The 20,964-nt window shown below is 39.2% G+C and overlaps 1 protein-coding gene across 1 annotated transcript in view; it reads left to right on the forward strand.

Moving 5' to 3' along the window:
- Positions 1-405: 405 nt before the first annotated feature.
- LOC149188791 (putative LRR receptor-like serine/threonine-protein kinase At5g48740) overlaps positions 406-20,964 on the forward strand; it is a 47,033-nt gene continuing 26,474 nt past the window's right edge. The window contains exon 1 of the mRNA XM_089413099.1: positions 406-539. Coding sequence (XP_089269225.1) covers positions 437-539 — 103 coding nt within the window. The 5' untranslated portion in view covers positions 406-436. The remainder of the gene's footprint in view (positions 540-20,964) is intronic.

A 20,964-nucleotide genomic window follows, 5' to 3' on the forward strand; every position in this document is an offset into this window, starting at 1 on the left:
GTTTATGGATGCGGATCTAATTTATTTGAGATCCGACCTTAGGCGTTCATGAGCAGGTCTTCCATGTATTTCTGTGTATTTCTAATGATTTGTGTTGTTTGAGTTTTAAGGCAAAAGCGCCAATTAACGTTTCTGATAGAAACGTGGGCTCATAACCCACAAGTCCGCGATCGATAATTTAGAAATGAAAGGGATACTACCTTAGGGAAATTTCTCCTTTCATCATGCTTCAATGATGGAGCCACACTATGGAGATCCCAAAATATGTGGTGGCGGAGTTGTCCTGCACTTGGAAGACAACCACTCTTTCAATATGAAAATGGGGTTCAAAGAAGGGACAAATAACTTAGCAGAGCTCTAGGCTCTAAAACTATTACTAGTCTTTACTTTGGAAAAGAACATCACTTCTATCTACTGTGAGAGAACTTTATAAAAAATGGGTGTCACTGTGGACAAGATTCGTCATGGCAAATGGAGCGGTTGGATGGCGCTAGTCGGAGTGCTCCTGATTTTATTGCCTCTTATGACTGCTCAAACAGGTATGTACCATAAGAAACGTGTCATGAGTGCCGTCTTACCCGTTGGAATTTCTCTGTTTTTTCTACTTTGCGTACAACAATTTTATATCTTGTCATATTATGATATTCATGGTATTGTTTTATTAAGTAATTTCTGGTCGTGTGCAAGGATTTTTGAGTATCGACTGCGGAGGGAAAACGAACCGAACTGCAGAAAACAATATAATGTGGGTCACTGATGATAATTATATAGACGTGGGTCACAGAGGAGAGATTGGAAACGCTAGTGCTTACGGTTCTTACTTGCACACCTTGCGAGTTTTCCCAAAGCCTCTTAACAAGTCTTGCTATCAGTTGCCTGTGGTTCCTGATGTGCCTTATCTCTTAAGATTATGGTTTGCAGTTGGAAATTACAGTGGATTCAAACAACTTCCAAATTATATGTCATTTTGTATTCCTTATGTTTTGACACAAATCCGATTTGAGGTTTCATACTTTTCTTTCCATTTTCTATAAGAAAAGAATGTCGTAGACAATAGTAATCAATCCAGTTAAGATTTTGATTAATCTTGCTAGAGAACGGTCTTAAAAAAAAAAATTCTTGTAGAAACCCTTACTTACATACACATAAAGGGGATGCATAATACATAAAGGGGAATAACGCTAAGCGTTGATAGTGGATGCATAATACATAAAGGGGATGCATAATACATAAAGGGGATACATACACATAAAGGGGATGCATAATACATAAAGGGGATACATACACATAAAGGGGATGCATAATACATAAAGGGGATGCATAATACTCGCTTTAGCGTTGATAGTGGCTATCCTTGTGTATCGCAATAAATTCAAGAGAAATGAACAGGGTGTTGGCAATGAAAGAAGTGGGACGAAAAAGGAACGAAGTTCTGTTTTTTCACAAGGTTACCAAATACTATCAAATAGTAGTAGTCCCTCTCATGAAATCATGTGAATGATTTTTTAGCTTTGATTCTCATGAATTTGACCTCCGCTGAATCTATTGCAGACCACTCAATGGTTGTGGTGCCAAATCCAAAAAAATCTCAGTGTGTTCACTCTGGAAGAGATGATAGCAGCCACACAAAGCTTTAGTCGGGAGATTGGACGAGGGGGATTTGGATCGGTGTTCTTAGGCGAATTGGCTCGAGGAAGAAACATGGCAGTAAAAGTGCTCTCGCAGTTCTCCCAACAGGGAATTCAAGAGTCCCTGAATGAGGTGATGCTCATATATTTTTTTATTTCTTTAATTATATAATACGCTTTAATTTGGATTATGTAACAATGTCTATATGTCTAATTTGGATTATGTAACAATGTCTAATCATATTTATAAGCATAAAGAGTTTTTTAAAATCTACAATATTTTAAAAATATATATATCTAATTTATTTTTCTCAAAAAACCAAAACCGTTTTACTTGGGGTTGAAGTCCACCTATGCAATTTAACATGTGATTAGGGCAGACCTAATATACATGAGTGAATAAATAAATTTAAAAACCAATCTTAGCTTGTCCAAATAAGGTGATTTTTAGGTCGATTTTGGTCCTCTCGAAAAGAGGAATCTAATGAAATCATCATCTCGACCATCTGAGTTGTCCAAGGTGGAATTTGATTGGAACTGAAAAAATAACACTTTGAATGGAGTTCGGATTTTCCACAGTGTTCATGTTTTTTAGTCGACGTTTCGAGTCTGAAACTAGACTCATCATCAGGACAAAATGTGAGGAGAAAAAAAGGAGATGTAAGGTATAAATATGAAAAACCTAGGTTGTGAAGACCAATGGCCGACTCTTTACCTCATTGATGATTTAATTTATTATTAGCATCAAAAATTAAAATCTCATTTTAATCAATTAAAAAATAGCATCAAAAATAACTTACATAACAAGGATAATAAAATCTCATTTTAATCAATTAAAAAATAGCATCAAAAATATCAACAAGCATACACCATAATTAATAAAGCATAAATTTAATTATGAAGCATAATGATAAAATAAAACCAAATATAAAATTGTAATATTAATATAAAAATTAAAAATAATTACAAGGAGTTATTAAATAATTAATTATAAAATCAAAAAACTTAAAAGATAATAATAAATTAAATCATCAATGAGGTAAAGAGTCGGCCATTGGTCTTCACAACCTAGGTTTTTGATATTTATACCTTACATCTCCTTCTTTTCTCCTCACGTTTTGTCCTGATGATGAGTCTAGTTTCAGACTCGAAACGTCGACTAAAAAACATGAACAATGTGGAAAATCCGAACTCCATTCAAAAATCACACCACAGTAATCTGCAAACGAAAATAACACTTTCTTCGCATGTATCCACGAATGCCCTGGTTATCTAGATGAGTTCATAATCTGGCTCTTTTGCCACACACCAATCTTGCTTGCACCCCAGATCTCCTCATCTCCCAGATAAATTTGGATGTATAGATGTTCATTCTATAGTGTGGTAATCTGGATGCACTCCAGTTCAGGATTTATCCTTTACTCCTAATATGTCCAGATGACTTCAAATCACAAAATTTCTTAGTCATGGCTTAACTTCAAAATTACTTTTCTCCTTGATATTTGAGATATTTTCTAAGTGCCATTTACCATTGGAAAGGTCTCTGAGAGTACAAACCAACTATACACTTACAAGAGCATTTGAACTGATCCACTACATAGTAAATGTGTTCAAATATAAGCTATTAGATCATACATCAATCACTACAAGACTCTACAAACACCAAAAACAAATCAACAATGATTATTTGACATCAGTGACAACCAATGGTCATTCTACTCAATAATATCCAATCAAGCTCTCCCTAAACTTAATACTAATTGAAATCAGTGACAACACTCCCATAAGCTCCCCCTAAAATTGATACTCCTTGACATCAATGACTACTCCTTTGACATCAATGAAAACACTTTTCTCAACAACTAGTTCTAGAATATCACTTTTTCTTTTATCTGTATGAGTAGGGAACCCTTCCCTGTGCATCTTCCCTATTGCACATCCTTCACATGAAGAATTTCATTCTTAAGTACTGAAAGCCCTTATAACATTCCTCATTTTTTGTAACAGCCTTGGTGAAAATTCCATGTAAAAATATAAAAGCCCACGGTCAATGGGACACATATTCCAAGTTGAATGTTGGGCGGGACATCCTATGGGGTGTTAATTTGGTTGTTATGGCTAAGGAAATTGACAAAAGCAATGGCTAAGGCTTTGGAAATCAAAAATGACATTTTTAGCACAATTATTTATGAAAATAATGGAAATTAAGAGAAAAAGGAGATGAAAGGTCACAAGTTGCATGTGAGGAGGAAAAATGAAGGAAAATAATGTAAAATGAAGAAAATAGAGGCCTCATTAATAAAAAGGATTTTGAGGATCATTGGGCAAGACTTTGTCAGTTTAGTTTTGGAGCTCTCTCATTATTCTCTCTATCTTTCATACTCTTGGACACTTTGGGTTTCCTTCGAGCACTCTTGGAGGGTGTGCCATACTTGGATTCTTGGAGCAAGAAGGCAAAGGAAGAACATGAAAGCATAAGAGGGCATCGGGATCAAAAACTACATCAGATTTTCTTGTAGGCATCGAGTTGCATGTATGTTTTCCTTACTAGTTTTGGCATGCATGGCACATGCATGTGGTTTCTTGGTTATGATCTGTCATTGACATGGAGGATTTATTGGATTGATAATGAATTTGCGTAGCCTTGCCATTTCTGGATAGCCATGGTGTTGTGGGTTTATTTGCTTTGTTTTCTAGTTGGTTCTCATGTTTCCTTAGCTTGGGTTGAGTTATTAGTTCTTGGAAGCCTTGATTGGACAAACGCTCTGGAAGCCCTGTAATGGATTGGGTTGAGTTACTAGTCCCGTAACATTAGTTGGACAAATTCTCTAGAAGCCTTGTAACATTTTGGGTTGAGTTACTAGTCTTGGAATCCTTAGTTAGAGAAACTCTTTGGAAGCCCTTGGTGAGTTGAGTTACTAGTCGTGGAAGCCCTAGTTGGACAAAAGATATGGAAGCCCAGAAAATGTTGTGAGTTGAGTTACTAGTCCTGGAAGCCTTGGTTGGACAAACGTTCTGGAGCACGATGACAGTGATGGATTGAGTTACTAGTCCTGGGGGATGGGTTGGAACAAACACTCTAGAGCCCTGGAAGGTTGGTATAGAGACCGACCTGATGTTGGTTCTGGTGATGTCTGATCGGGTGGTGAAATCATTTTTTGATGAGTTGAGGTGGATGGCCTCTAGAAGCCCTGGATGAGTTTTGATTGATGTGTTCTATGAGATCCCACATTCTGCATGTTTGGAATATGGCACAGGGGTGAATGGCTGAAGAGAGATTTTTCTAAGCCATTCTACAGTTGGGTGGAATGTGGAAGTCCCATCTCGGGTTTGGATTTTGCACCATTAATGAAATGTTATTTCTCCTGGTAATTCTATGAGTATTATGATGGAATATATGTGGTATATATGGTTGTGATTTCATTGGCATTTCTCTTCCTATTATGGTGGTTATTTACATGTTTTATGACAACATCCATGAGTGGCTCTCATCATGTTGTTACTTCTTATTGAATGGTCAATGTATCTATGACCTAATGGATGAAATGGCAGCTAATGTGATAAGGAGACAATGCTTCATAGTGAATCTCAGATAAGTATGAGATCTCTACACTTAATTATGTTGTTACATATGTGTGTTACATGTTCACAATATGTTTGATGAAATGTTTGTCATGGCTAGTAGGAGTCTAGCTAAGGTCTTGATCATCTCATTGCTTTTGCATCATTGTTTCCCTGTAATTTCTTTGATTCTAAGCATTCATTCCATTTTGGGCAGTGTCTTGTGCTCTGGGCCTGAAAAAAGTGCCTTAAATCCCGGGATCACTGGTACAAAACTGGAAATTTTGGTCCACAATCACTGGAAGGAAGGCATATGAGAGAGACTTTGGGTTTCTAGTCACTCCCTTGCCCATAGCATGAGAGAAACTATGGCCTAACAGGTCCAGAACAACAATGGGACCCAAGGACATGTTGTATGAGTGGCTGAATTGTCTCCTGAGGGTTATGTTGATGATGTTAGATGACTGTGTGTGATGTTCCATCAATTCCATTTCCTTAAAGTCACCTAAGAGGTTGAATATGATCATAGTAGCCTCTCATCTCATGTTTACCCCAACTTCCTGGTTGCTTGGGTAGATGTGGGAGGAGGGTGTTACATTTTTGAAGTAGCAATAAAACATGATAATTAATGTGGTCATACCTTTTCTTCCAAGAACTCTTATTCTCATTGTGGTGGATGCCAATGTTTGATGACTTCTTCTTATAACATTAAGCTTAAATAAACCCCCCATTCTAACTCCTATTATAATCAACTTGAAGTGATCCTCCATAACTAATTTCACCACACAATGTGTTGGAAAATCAAGGCAGATGCAGGTTGATGTTGATTTTCCTTATCTTGATAATTACTTGTGATGTTTGTTTTCTTCTTATTAGTTAATTTAATTCTTTTTCATCAAGAAATTACCAACAATGTAACTACAAGAGACAAGACACTAAAGTGTAGGCTCCACGCTAGGGGAAAACCCCACTTCTTGGGGAAAACCCAAACAATCTCCTTCTTATAGAATCAAATCAAAATGAGACTTCTCTAGACCCAAAGACTAAGTCAACCTTCTAGCTACAAGTCAACACAAATTCCACCTTCTCTCTTCAACTTTAAGACCTCTGAAGTATCACTGTAATTCTTCTCCAATACCACTGTAAACTTCAGATTCCTTCAACACTGCTACAATTTCATATCACTGTAAGACGCATGTAAATTCAATGCAATATCGGTCTTGAACTCCGACTACAAATTTTTTACCTCTATATTTACTTCCTGCAATTTTCGGGTGCTTGTACTAACCTTGTGTAATTTTCAGGTGTTTGAAGTGCCTCTGTAATTTCGGCCCACATTAGGTGACTGTGGTATGAAAATTAATGAGCATACTCCCTTTTTTTGTGCTTCAGGTCCTCCTTCTTCCATAGGCTTCTTACTAAGCTTATAATACTTGTTCTTCAAGAAAATGAATTGCATCTTGATGTCCAAAATGATCTGAACCTTCTTTTATATATACACATCACCATAAGTCGAGTAGGCTAAAACATGGCCGACATGATCAGGATCAATGTCGATCTGCATGGTGGTCTCCAGCATTGTCACATTATCCAAGGCCTTGATAGGTACACTCTATCCCTCACAAGACTAGATCACAATGTTGGGAGGCATTCCATATGACACCATACTACCTCATCATGGTACATACTCCACCTAGGATACTCAAATTATTCCTACCACCAGACCATTCTTATCCAAGTCCATGTGACTTAGGATCTCCATCGTAATCCATCACATTACATGACTCAAGAATTTCTATCTGAGATGATTATTCAATCCAACATTATGCTTATCCATTTCTATGTAATTTGACTTAAGATATAATTCTTAATTAATCATAGTACCTGGCACAAGGAGAACCAAACAAGTCTTCATTATCCCTATTCGTGATTCATGTTGAAAAGTGTGCAACAAGAAATGCTTGTTGAGAATGCAACAAGATGATGGAGCTTAGTGAAAAGAGTCGCCTTCACTAAGTGGGCCCGCAGGCAAATTATGGCGCAAGTTCTATTTTTGATCACAGTGTGGATGACCACAGTGTGGGTGACCACAGTATGAGTGATCATAGTGTGGGTGATCACAGTGTGGGTGATCACAGTATGAGTGATCACAGTGTGGGTGATCACAGTATGAGTGATCACAGTGTGAGTGATCAAAGTCTATTTTTAGACTGGCTGTCAAAAATAGAAAAGTCAAATATTATTGTCTCATAATAATATTTGGACTATAAACTTGATCTTATTCTCTTGGAGCACTTTAGGATGAGCTACGGATGTGGTACATGAAGATCCCAGAGGGAAATACGTGGTTACCTATGGGATGACTAATATTTGCATGCAGGACTTCAGTTAGAACTCAAGTGAGTTGAGTTTAGTGGACTGGAGATGCAGTTGATGGAGTTGTGTTCAGTTTAACTTTGTTAAACTAGTTGTATTTAGTCTAACTGATCAATAGAATAGAGATGAGTTGGGTGAATTAGTTATTAATTAATTCACAAGTTATTAACTCATAATGCAACTATAGAATACATCAGTTAACTCAGTTGCATGTCAGTGCATGTTCAGTTCAGCAGGGACAGGTGTTAGAGGATCAGATTGCTATCAGTTGTGACTATAGCTGTGCATGATGATTTGCACAATCAGAGGGATTGAGTATGCCAATGAATTGGCCAATATCAAGAATTGTAGCCTGTGCTCACGTCCAACAGAGTGTGAGTGATTATTTGCAGGTCAAATACGAGTTTGGTAAGCCATTCTCATCAGTTCTTGAGTAGGTATTGAGCTGGAGAGGCAGGCAAGCAGTGGAATAGATTTGGAGATCAAATCTGAGATGTATTGTGTGTAACAGGTGGAGCTGGTACTAGATTGCTTGTGATAAGCATTGTACTTTGTAATGTTACATAATTCAATCAATATAATATACAGATAGTTGGGGTTTCTACCGAGATGCTTTCCCCGGGATACATATTGTGTTAATGAGTTTGATTGATGCTTCAATGTGCGCCTATGAATGTTTCTGCTTCTGTAAATTGATGATCAACATAGAGGAGGTTATGTATTATGCATGTTCCGCTTATAAGTGTATAATCAGGATAATCTCTATGAATATGTGTCATATTATTCAAAATTTCTACATGGTATCAGAGGTGCTTGATTTCTAGAAGAGATTTTTACAGGATATCAGGCGAGGATTGATCATCAGATCTACTATTCAGGAAGTGTTTACAATTTATTTCTTCTGGCAGAGTCTGTAATCGAGCCAGGTAGCCTCTGGATTCATCCTTCTTTTGGAAGGTGAAATATCCGGTGAATGCCCATACAGTCGATCTCTGTACAAGAAATATTGTGTTCTCACGAATCTTAGATCCGAGGCGGTTGAGTTGGTTGCTAGTGGAATTCGAATTTGCAGCAGTGTTTTCTTGGTGACAACGCAGCAATGTCTTTCAACGGATTGCGATTGGAGTATGCTCTTGAGGGCAACTCAAACTATATTGCATGGAAGGACAGGATGGAGGCAGTATTGGATGATAATGGGCTAAAGGAGTTCATAGAGATGGATGTCCCAAAGCCTACTGATGCTACTCAAGCTGATGCTTGGCAAAAGAGGACCGCAAAATGTCGAAGGATTCTGTTGGAGGGCATGAAGGATCACATTATGTCCAGCCTGCATGGAAAGACTTCTCCATATCTGATGTGGAAGGCTTTAACAGATCTATTCCAAAGCAAGAGCGATCAGAGGAGGTTGGCGCTCAAAGATAAACTCAGAAACATCAAATGCGAGAATGGTGACAGTATGCCCAAGTATCTCACGAGGTTCACTCAGTGTCGAGATGAGCTGGGAAGTGTGGGGGTTACTGTCGATGATGAGGACTTGGTGAGCTTGGCTCTCCTTGGTCTTCCAAAGAGGTGGCATTCCTATCAAGACTCTGTCAATGGTCGGGAGAAATTGCCAGGATGGGAGAGACTTTGGTCTAATCTTGTGCAAGAGGAGATCAGACAGAGCACCAGAGACGGTTCTTCATCCATGCAGGATGAGGAGAACTGTGCCTTAGCGAGTAAGGCGAAGAAGGGGAAGGGGAAGGTTTCTCTTTCCGAATCCAATTCTTCCAATGATGGGAAGAAGGTTGACAAGGCGAAGGTGAGATGCTTTCGTTGTCATGAGTTGGGTCATTATGCTACTAATTGCCCAAAGAAGAAGTCCAAGAAGGGATCCGGGGAAGGATCTGAAGGTGAGGCACTTGCTTCACAGTTTGAGTTGGATTTCACACTCTTCGCATGCATGGTTTCATCCATGATGGGAAGTGGTTGGTTTCTTGACAGTGGAGCTTCTTTCCACATGACCGATGACAAAAGTTTGTTCAGTACTTTGGAGGAGAAAGATCTCCAGATACTCATAGGGATGGGTAATGATGAGAAGTATAGTGTCTCAGGTGTAGGCACGGTTATTTTTTAGAGGGAACATGGAGCTCGCCTTACCTTGACCGATGTCAAGTATGTACCAGGACTGAAGAGAAACTTGGTGTTGATCGCGATGCTGGAAGACAAAGGCTATGATTTATTCTTCAGTAAGGGAAAGGTTTTCCTTAGACACATTATCACCAGACAGGTGAAGCAGATTGGTTCACGGGTCAAGAACCTATATGCTCTTGAGGTTCAAGATGCATGCAAAGCCTTGAGCAGCGAGGCAACTGATGGAGACTTGGTGGTTGAGAGGGATCGTATATTACCTCTCAGCATGCAGAGCCAGAAGAAGTCTCAGATGATTGTGGAGGATCCACGATTGGTGCAGCAGCTTCAGGAGGTTGTGGAGGATCCACAAGAGGGGAAGCTGAGAGGAGATCGAGTAGAGACATCTACTCATCCAGAGACCTCTAGTAGGTGGAAAATTCAAGCTAGGTGGGTTGAGGGATCGCATGCAGCCATACCTCCAGGTAGGAGGTGGGGTGATGTGGATTGATCGTCCCAAAGAGGAGGGCAAGATCTTTGAGGTACCCAACCTCTTGGATGAGACCTTGCTACGGGAGCCCCAATGTGTAGTAGCAGGAACTGATTGATTGGGTAGAGACAGATGCGGATGGAGCAGTAGAGAGAGCGACAGTGCAGGGAATCACAGGAAAACACATAGCTAGGAGGCTGCAGTAATGCGAGAGGCGCAAGTGTTTTGCACAGTGCTAGGTGGCACAGAGAGGTGTGCAATGGTGTGAGATGCATGGATATGTTGCAGTAGCGCAGATGTCAGAGAGGGAGCACTTGTCAGCAGCAGGTAGAGCTTCAGCATCAGAGGGTGTTTCTAGCCCAACAGGGAGATCAGTTGGGAGGTGTAGTGCAGATGCAATGCTGGGAGATAGAACCAGCAGCAGCATGGATGCAGTCAGAGATCAAAGTGACAGAGGCTAGAGAAGTCAGATACTGAAGAGCATAGAGATGCAGAGTCTTCAGTTGACAGAGGAAATAACAGTCAAAGACTTTGATGACAGAGCAAGTGGACCAGCTAGATGTGTTGCATGGAGAACATTGCAGTTTCAGGATTGGTTTTGAGAGGAAGCCTTTCTTGTTGAGAGGGAGTGTTGAAAAGTGTGCAACAAGAAATGCTTGTTGAGAATGCAACAAGATGATGGAGCTTAGTGAAAAGAGTCGCCTTCACTAAGTGGGCCCGCAGGCAAATTATGGCGCAAGTTCTATTTTTGATCACAGTGTGGATGACCACAGTGTGGGTGACCACAGTATGAGTGATCACAATGTGGATGATCACAGTGTGGGTGATCACAGTATGAGTGATCACAGTGTGGGTGATCGTAGTATGAGTGATCACAGTGTGAGTGATCAAAGTCTATTTTTAGACTGGCTGTCAAAAATAGAAAAGTCAAATATTATTGTCTCATAATAATATTTGGACTATAAACTTGATCTTATTCTCTTGGAGCACTTCAGGATGAGCTACGGATGTGGTACATGCAAATCCCAGAGGGAAATATGTGGTTACCTATGGGATGACTAATATTTGCATGCGGGACTTCAGTTAGAACTCAAGTGAGTTGAGTTTAGTTGACTGGAGGTGCAGTTGATGGAGTTGTGTTCAGTTTAACTTTGTTAAACTAGTTGTAATTAGTCTAACTAATCAATAGACTAGAGATGAGTTGGGTGAATTAGTTATTAATTAATTCACAAGTTATTAACTCATAATGCAACTATAGAATACATTAGTTAACTCAGTTGCATGTCAGTGCATGTTCAGTTCAGCAGGGACATGTGTTAGAGGATCAAATTGCTATCAGTTGTGACTATAGCTGTGCATGATGATTTGCACAATCAGAGGGATTGAGTATGCCAATGAATTGGCCAATATCAAGAATTGTAGTCTGTGCTCACGTCCAATAGAGTGTGAGTGATTATTTGCAGGTCAAATACGAGTTTGGTAAGCCATTCTCATCAGTTCTTGAGAAGGTATTGAGCTGGAGAGGCAGGCAAGCAGTGGAATAGATTTGGAGATCAAATCTGAGCTGTATTGAGTGTAATAGGTGGAGCTGGTACTAGATTTCTTGTGATAAGCATTATACTTTGTAATGTTACATGATTCAATCAATATAATATACAGATAGTTGGGGTTTCTAGCAAGATGCTTTCCTCAGGATACATACTGTGTTAATGAGTTAGATTGATGCTTCTATGTGCGCCTATGAATGTTTCTGCTTCTGTAAATTGATGATCAACGTAGAGGAGGCTATGTATTATGCATGTTCCGCTTATAAGTGTATAATCATGATAATCTCCATGAATATGTGTCATATTATTCAAAATTTCTACATGGTATCAGAGGTGCTTGATTTGTAGAAGAGATTTTTACAGGGTATCAAGCGAGGATTGATCATCAGATCTAATATTCAGGAAGTGTTTACAATTTATTTCTTCAGGCAGAGTCTATAATCGGGCCAGGTAGCCTCTGGATTCATCCTTCTTTTGGAAGGTGAAATATCCGGTGAATGTCCATACGGTCGATCTCTGTACAAGAAATATTGTGTTCTCACGAATCTTAGATCCGAGGCGGTTGAGTTGGTTGCTGGTGGAATTCGAATTTGCAGCAGTGTTTTCTTGGTGACAACGCAGCAATGTCTTTCAACGGATTGCGATTGGAGTATGCTCTTGAGGGCAACTCAAACTATATTGCATGGAAGGACAGGATGGAGGCAGTATTGGATGATAATGGGCTAAAGGAGTTCATAGAGATGAATGTCCCAAAGCCTACTGATGCTACTCAAGCTGATGCTTGGCAAAAGAAGACCGCAAAATGTCGAAGGATTCTGTTGGAGGGCGTGAAGGATCACATTATGTCCAGCCTGCATGGAAAGACTTCTCCATATCTGATGTGGAAGGCTTTAACAGATCTATTCCAAAGCAAGAGCGATCAGAGGAGGTTGGCGCTCAAAGATAAACTCAGAAACATCAAATGCGAGAATGGTGACAGTATGCCCAAGTATCTCACGAGGTTCACTCAGTGTCGAGATGAGCTGGGAAGTGTGGGGGTTACTGTCGATGATGAGGACTTGGTGAGCTTGGCTCTCCTTGGTCTTCCAAAGAGGTGGCATTCCTATCAAGACTCTGTCAATGGTCGGGAGAAATTGCCAGGATGGGAGAGACTTTGGTCTAATCTTGTGCAAGAGGAGATCAGACAGAGCACCAGAGACGGTTCTTCATCCATGCAGGATGAGGAGAACTGTGCCTTAGCGAGTAAGGCGAAGAAGGGGAAGGGGAAGGTTTCTCTTTCCGAATCCAATTCTTCCAATGATGGGAAGAAGGTTGACAAGGCGAAGGTGAGATGCTTTCGTTGTCATGAGTTGGGTCATTATGCTACTAATTGCCCAAAGAAGAAGTCCAAGAAGGGATCCGGGGAAGGATCTGAAGGTGAGGCACTTGCTTCACAGTTTGAGTTGGATTTCACACTCTTCGCATGCATGGTTTCATCCATGATGGGAAGTGGTTGGTTTCTTGACAGTGGAGCTTCTTTCCACATGACCGATGACAAAAGTTTGTTCAGTACTTTGGAGGAGAAAGATCTCCAGATACTCATAGGGATGGGTAATGATGAGAAGTATAGTGTCTCAGGTGTAGGCACGGTTATTTTTTAGAGGGAGCATGGAGCTCGCCTTACCTTGACCGATGTCAAGTATGTACCAGGACTGAAGAGAAACTTGGTGTTGATCGCGATGCTGGAAGACAAAGGCTATGATTTATTCTTCAGTAAGGGAAAGGTTTTCCTTAGACACATTATCACCAGACAGGTGAAGCAGATTGGTTCACGGGTCAAGAACCTATATGCTCTTGAGGTTCAAGATGCATGCAAAGCCTTGAGCAGCGAGGCAACTGATGGAGACTTGGTGGTTGAGAGGGATCGTATATTACCTCTCAGCATGCAGAGCCAGAAGAAGTCTCAGACGATTGTGGAGGATCCACGATTGGTGCAGCAGCTTCAGGAGGTTGTGGAGGATCCACAAGAGGGGAAGCTGAGAGGAGATCGAGTAGAGACATCTACTCATCCAGAGACCTCTAGTAGGTGAAAAATTCAAGCTAGGTGGGTTGAGGGATCGCATGCAGCCATACCTCCAGGTAGGAGGTGGGGTGATGTGGATTGATCGTCCCAAAGAGGAGGGAAAGATCTTTGAGGTACCCAACCTCTTGGATGAGACCTTGCTACGGGAGCCCCAATGTGTAGTAGCAGGAACTGATTTATTGGGTAGAGACAGATGCGGATGGAGCGGTAGAGAGAGCGACAGTGCAGGGAATCACAGGACAACACATAGCTAGTAGGCTGCAGTAATGCGAGAGGCGCGAGTGTTTTGCACAGTGCTAGGTGGCACAGAGAGGTGTGCAATGGTGCGAGATGCATGGATATGTTGCAGTAGCGCAGATGTCAGAGAGGGAGCACTTGTCAGCAGCAGGTAGAGCTTCAGCATCAGAGCGTGTTTCTAGCCCAACAGGGAGATCAGTTGGGAGGTGTAGTGCAGATGAAATGCTGGGAGATAGAACCAGCAGCAGCATGGATGCAGTCAGAGATCAAAGTGACAGAGGCTAGAGAAGTCAGATACTGAAGAGAATAGAGATGCAGAGTCTTCAGTCGACAGAGGAAATAGCAGTCAAAGACTTTGATGACAGAGCAAGTGGACAAGCCAGATGTGTTGCATGGAGAACATTCCAGAGTTTCAGGATCGGTTTTGAGAGGAAGCCTTTCTTGTTGAGAGGGAGTGTTGAAAAGTGTGCAACAAGAAATGCTTGTTGAGAATGCAACAAGATGATGGAGCTTAGTGAAAAGAGTCTCCTTCACTAAGTGGGCCCGCAGGCAAATTATGGCGCAAGTTCTATTTTTGATCACAGTGTGGATGACCACCGTGTGGGTGACCACAGTATGAGTGATCACAGTGTGGATGATCACAGTGTGGGTGATCACGGTATGAGTGATCACAGTGTGGGTGATCACAGTATGAGTGATCACAGTGTGAGTGATCAAAGTCTATTTTTAGACTGGCTGTCAAAAATAGAAAAGTCAAATATTATTGTCTCATAATAATATTTGGACTATAAACTTGATCTTATTCTCTTGGAGCACTTCAGGATGAGCTACGGATGTGGTACATGCAGATCCCAGAGGGAAATACGTGGTTACCTATGGGATGACTAATATTTGCATGCAGGACTTCAGTTAGAACTCAAGTGAGTTGAGTTTAGTGGACTGGAGGTGCAGTTGATGGAGTTGTGTTCAGTTTAACTTTGTTAAACTAGTTGTATTTAGTCTAACTGATCAATAGACTAGAGATGAGTTGGGTGAATTAGTTATTAATTAATTCACAAGTTATTAACTCATAATGCAACTATAAAATACATCAGTTAACTCAGTTGCATGTCAGTGCATGTTCAGTTCAGCAGGGACAGGTGTTAGAGGATCATATTGCTATCAGTTGTGACTATAGCTGTGCATGATGATTTGCACAATCAGAGGGATTGAGTATGCCAATGAATTGGCCAATATCAAGAATTGTAGCCTGTGCTCACGTCCAACAGAGTGTGAGTGATTATTTGCAGGTCAAATACGAGTTTGGTAAGCCATTCTCATCAGTTCTTGAGCAGGTATTGAGCTGGAGAGGCAGGCAAGCAGTGGAATAGATTTGGAGATCAAATCTGAGCTGTATTGTGTGTAACAGGTGGAGATGGTACTGGATTGCTTGTGATAAGCATTGTACTTTGTAATGTTACATGATTCAATCAATATAATATACAGATAGTTGGGGTTTTTAGCGAGATGCTTTCCCCGGGATACATATTGTGTTAATGAATTTGATTGATGCTTCTACGTGAGCCTGTGAATGTTTCTGCTTCTATAAATTGATGATCAACTATTGTGTTAATGAGTTTGATTGATGCTTCTATGTGAGCCTGTGAATGTTTCTACTTCTGTAAATTGATGATCAACGTAGAGGAGGTTATGTATTATGCATGTTCCGCTTATAAGTGTATAATCAGGATAATCTCTGTGAATATGTGTCATATTATTCAAAATTTCTACAATTCATGCACTAGATTCACAGATATTAGTCCTTGTCTAGTACATGACACTGGGAGAACTAGTGTCCAACCATACTCCCTCTTAATTAGGGAGGACATCCCTATTCTCATTTTAATTAGAGAATAGATCCAACTCCTATTCAAGGAGACTCCTTTTACTCCCTCTCAAACCTAGAGGAGAGTTCCAACTTTGAAGTCACAACCACAAGTCCTCTTACTTGTCTTTCAGAAAAGCGCCAACCATTAGTTAATCATAGCTTGCACGGCTCAATATTTCCTCCACATCTTATTGTACAAAACATGCTTCCTTGCATAGTATCATGGATGATGGGGCCATTTGTTCACGAGAGATTCTAGGTCATCCATATTTCGCATCACTTTCGTCTCAACTTTATCAATGAATAATTTGTATTAAACGTTCCCAAAATTCAAGTATATCATAGCTTCCCTGTGAAAGTAATCTTCCTTCTATACTTTCAAGTTATCTTCTCACACTGCTAGCTTCCAATCCCAAGATGAGCACATCTTGATCTTCATAGATGCCAAGTATCAGATGTTCATCTTTTCTCAATATCTACAGTTAAACTTGACTCAAATTGTCATCATCTATGCTTGTAACATATTTTCCTAGTAGCAAAACAACATGTTAACCATATAACCAATAATAAATATCAACCCCAAACTTACCTCACCAAAATGATCTTTTCAACAAAGCATGAATATCCTCATGATCCATCATCATATGAGTCTACCTTTATGCACCAAAGTGCCCAAGGATCCAACTTGATTACCAAGTTACCATTTTTCCTTCAATGAAATTTGATAGCATCGGTTCCCTCAGTGCCTTTACAGTTCCCTCCATTCCCCATGCTCTTCATGGCATAAGATCAACTTGGTTATCTTTCTCATTTTTCTCTATTCATTATGTACCTCCAACATTCCTTTTTTTTGGTAGGTAAGCACCCACGGGGGATTTGAACCAGTGACCTATCACAAAGAGCGCCTTAACAATTCACCCATTCACCGTCAATCCAAAGCCCCATGGGCTATGTACCTCCAACATTCATTGACAAGCACTACCAAGAAAAGTATACAAGTGCAAGAGCATGATTACATTCTTTATAATCTAGGGATTCCATGGTATCTTAGATAGGGAGAATCCTAGGGTTTTCATATCCAAACCCTAAATTCCTTGATATTTACCTATGAAACATTAGTCCTAGGGTTTAAATCTCAAATCTAATTCCACCCTCACTAGGGATTGCCATAGACCCTAGCCTATCTACAAACCCTAGAGACCAAAAGCTAGGTTTCTATGAGGGAACACAAAAATTAGGGCTATGGTTTCTCTCTTGACTAGGGTTTCTAAGTACCAAATAAGGTTTTACAAAATATTAGATACCAACGACCTTCAACAAGTTAAATACTACAAGCCCTAGAACCAAACATGTCCCAAAACCCTAATATATTACATGTGAGACCGTATATGTATAAATACAATTATAAGTACCACAACGATTACATACCTTAGTCATTCATGATTACTAGAAGCTTGATGCAAAGTCTTCATCATAATCCAGCGTACTATCACTTATACTCTTCTAAGAGCAATGAAAAATCAAGATTCTCTCCTTCTTCTTCTTTTTAGTGTTTATGGGAGAGAAAAAAAATATTCTAAGAATGTGTTCATGCTATACCATTTTCTAAACCCTTATGTTTAAAACCTAGTGTATGATACACCAATCATCATTCTAATAGTAGAGGTCCTTGACATCTTCCTTTTACTTCTTTGAGAGTTCTTCATCTTTAGATATTAAAGCTTCAGACCTTTCATTATTTTTTTTTTTCTTAGGATTCTTAGGACAATTTTCTTTGATGTGTCCATATTCATGACAACCAAAGAACTGAACTTTGGACATGTCTCTAGATTTGTTTTTCTTTTTCTTGTCAAAAACTTTCTTTGATTTTGCTGCAAAGGCTTGAGTAACTTCAACAATAGGTCAATATTTTCTTCTTTCCTTTATTCTGGATTCTTCGATTGAACATTGAGCCCATAGTTCTTTAGATGATGAAGGTTCTTCTCTTGCACAAATGTTGCTTGCAAAGCCATCCCATTCCTTATGCAAAGCATTAATTGCTACCGTAATGAATTCTGAATCAAATATTTTGTCACCAGCTTCTAGAAGTTGGTATTCGATTTTTTATAGCTTCGTGAAAAAGGTAGATATGGTATCTTTTGTAGACAGTTTTGATTGGTATAATTGAGTCCTTAAGGCAATCATGTGACCTGTTGTATTGACTGCGTATAATTTTACCAAAGTCTCATATACTTATTTAGATGTGGATAGTTCTGACACAAACGTAATGAGGTGGTCTTTAATAGACTCAAAGAGAATTCTTTGAGCATTTACTTCCCCTTTTTCATATTTTTCAACCTCTTCTTCATCACTAGAATCTAGAACATGGGCCTTTCCAAGAACATACTTCATCACATCATTCTCTCTAAGGGCTAAGTCGATTCTCTTTTCCATGCCTTGAAGTTGGATGCTCCTTCTAACTTATTGCTTTCCTTGCACATATAAGCCATTGGATTGGACATAAAGTCTTGGGAGCAAACTACTTAAAATATGCCTTCAAAAAAGTCCGCAAAAGTGACAACTACACTGATGATCTTCTTTATGTTCTCTAGATGTGGTGTCTCTTCTTTACCTTAGCTTTGATACCATGTTGGAAAATCAAGGCAGATGTAGGTTGATGTTGATTTTCCTTATCTTAATAATTACGTGTGAAGTTTGTTTTCTTCTTATTAGTTAATTTAATTATCTTTCATCAAGAAATTAATAACAATGTAAATACAAGAGACAAGAAACCAAATATAGGCTCCACGCTAGGGAAAAATGCCACTTCTTGGGGAAAACCAAAACAATCTCCTTCTTATATAATCAAATCAAAATGAGACTTCTCAAAACCTAAAGTCCAAGTCAACCTTCTAGCTACAAGTCAACACAAGAGGCCACCTCCTCTCTGCAACTTTTAGATCTCTAAAGTACCACTGTAATTCTTCTCCAGTACCATTGTAAATTTTGGATTCCTTCGACACTAATACAATTTCAGATCACTGTAAGACTCCTGTAAACTCGCTGCAATCTTGGCCTTGAACTCTCACTGCAGATTTTCATACCTCTGTATTTCCTTCCTGCAATTTTTGGGTGCATGTACTAACCTCCTACAATTTTCAGGTGTCTAAAGTGCCTTCGTAATTTCGACTCATGGTTAGGTGACCGTGGTATGTAACTTAAGGAGTAGACTTCCTTTTGTTGTGCTTCAAATCCTCCTTCTTCTATAGGCTTCTTATTATGCTTATAATAATTTTTCTTTAAGAAAACAAACTGTAGCTTGATGTCGAAAATTATCTGAACCTTCTTGTATATATACAAATCACTATGAGTCAAATAGGTTGGAACAAGGATGACATGATCAGGATCAAGGCCAACTTGAATAGTGGTCTTAAGGTTGACTTGTTAATGCATCTTAAGGTGGACTTGTTGTGCTTCCAAAGGCTGACTTGTAATGCATCTTAAGATGGACTCGTAGCTAGAGGTATAATGACTTTTTGTAGACAATATGATAATATACCCAAGAGGGTTTTACAAATGATATTGACTTCCTTTTGACTCATCACAAATCTGAAAGGTGTGCAATGGGTGCCTTGACCTATGAAGCATGAAACCCATGCTTCATAAACAAGTAAATAATTTTTCTTTCTTCTTTACATCATATATACATAATGACGTGAGTACAAAGACAATTATGAAGACCAAACCTAGTTACTTTTCCAACAGAATGTGAATTTACAAATTCTACCTTCAAATCCTAATTTGTTATGGTAGAAAATGAGATTATATTTTCCTTAATACCAAGAACATACATCACATTGTGAATTTTTTTAACACGACCATTTAGTAATGTCACGAATACATCACCATACCCTTTAATTTGGTGTGAAAGATCATCCCCAAGATATATATTTGCACCATTATTAGTTTCATCAAAGTTCTCAAACCAATGCTTATTACAATACTTATGGATGGAGGCTCCATAATCAACAAACCATGTATTTGGATAATCTATTTAAGAAAACAATGCAACATCTTTAACAAATATTCTAATTTTTTTAATTCCATCATTCATTGTTTCTCCTCTATCAAGAAAATGACTAATGTGCCTTTGTTTCTATGTTTGGAGTCATGATACTTCCTTTTCATGCAATCTCTAGAGTAATGTCCAAACTTGCTAGAGTAATGACATTTAGCTTCAACCTTTGGAAATATCATACCTAGTTGTGATTTTGCAATTGATGGCTTTCCTCCTTTATTACCTTCTCAAGGCTTCCCTTTGAAAGGTGATTTCCCCTTTTCCATCAACACCAAATCAGGACATTGTGGTATAAGGTTCTTTCACCTTTCTTCCTCTTGCATGAGTATGCCTTCCAACTCAACACAAGTGGGAGGCTTCTCCCTTACTACAAGACCTATGATGAACATCTAATACTCATCTAGCATTCCATTTAAGTTTATAGTGATTAGGTTAGTACTAGATACCATTTCACCTATATCTCCAAGTTTATCTTTAATGCCTTTTATTCTATTTTCTTTTCTAACTACACTTTAGCTCCTTCAAGGCAACACACCACTTCCGCGTTTAGTTGTTGGTCAGTTGCATGACATAGGGCCAAATGTATAACAAACAATGCACTATTGGCCATTGTTAAGACAACACACCACAAGGCCAAATTTGTGATAAAAATACACAATTGGCCGCACTTCACGTCTATGTGCCCAAGGAAACAAAGACCCACAATTTAGTTCAAGGAGATCTTTGTAGAAGAGTCACTTGCATTTTCACAAAAATCATAAATGAATTATCTACCCATAACCATTGCAACAAGTATGTGTCGCTTCCTTTGGCCCTTCGATACTCCTTTCATGTTAATAGTCAAGATCATTCTGATTTGGCATATTTCTTAGAACCTCTCCTAAACCCCAATATCACGTTGCTTCAGTATGCTATTCCCATTGTGATTTAATGCATTGATCTCCTTATATGACACATAAAGAAACACCCAATCAAGTTCTCATTGATATATATAGCCACTTATCATGCATGTTTCTGCCATTAACGTGAT

The sequence above is a fragment of the Pinus tabuliformis genome, chromosome 3_1, assembly GCF_031772625.1.
Source record: "Pinus tabuliformis cultivar Carrire ecotype Pingquan chromosome 3_1, CPIR1, whole genome shotgun sequence".
NCBI classification, from domain to species: domain Eukaryota; kingdom Viridiplantae; phylum Streptophyta; class Pinopsida; order Pinales; family Pinaceae; genus Pinus; species Pinus tabuliformis.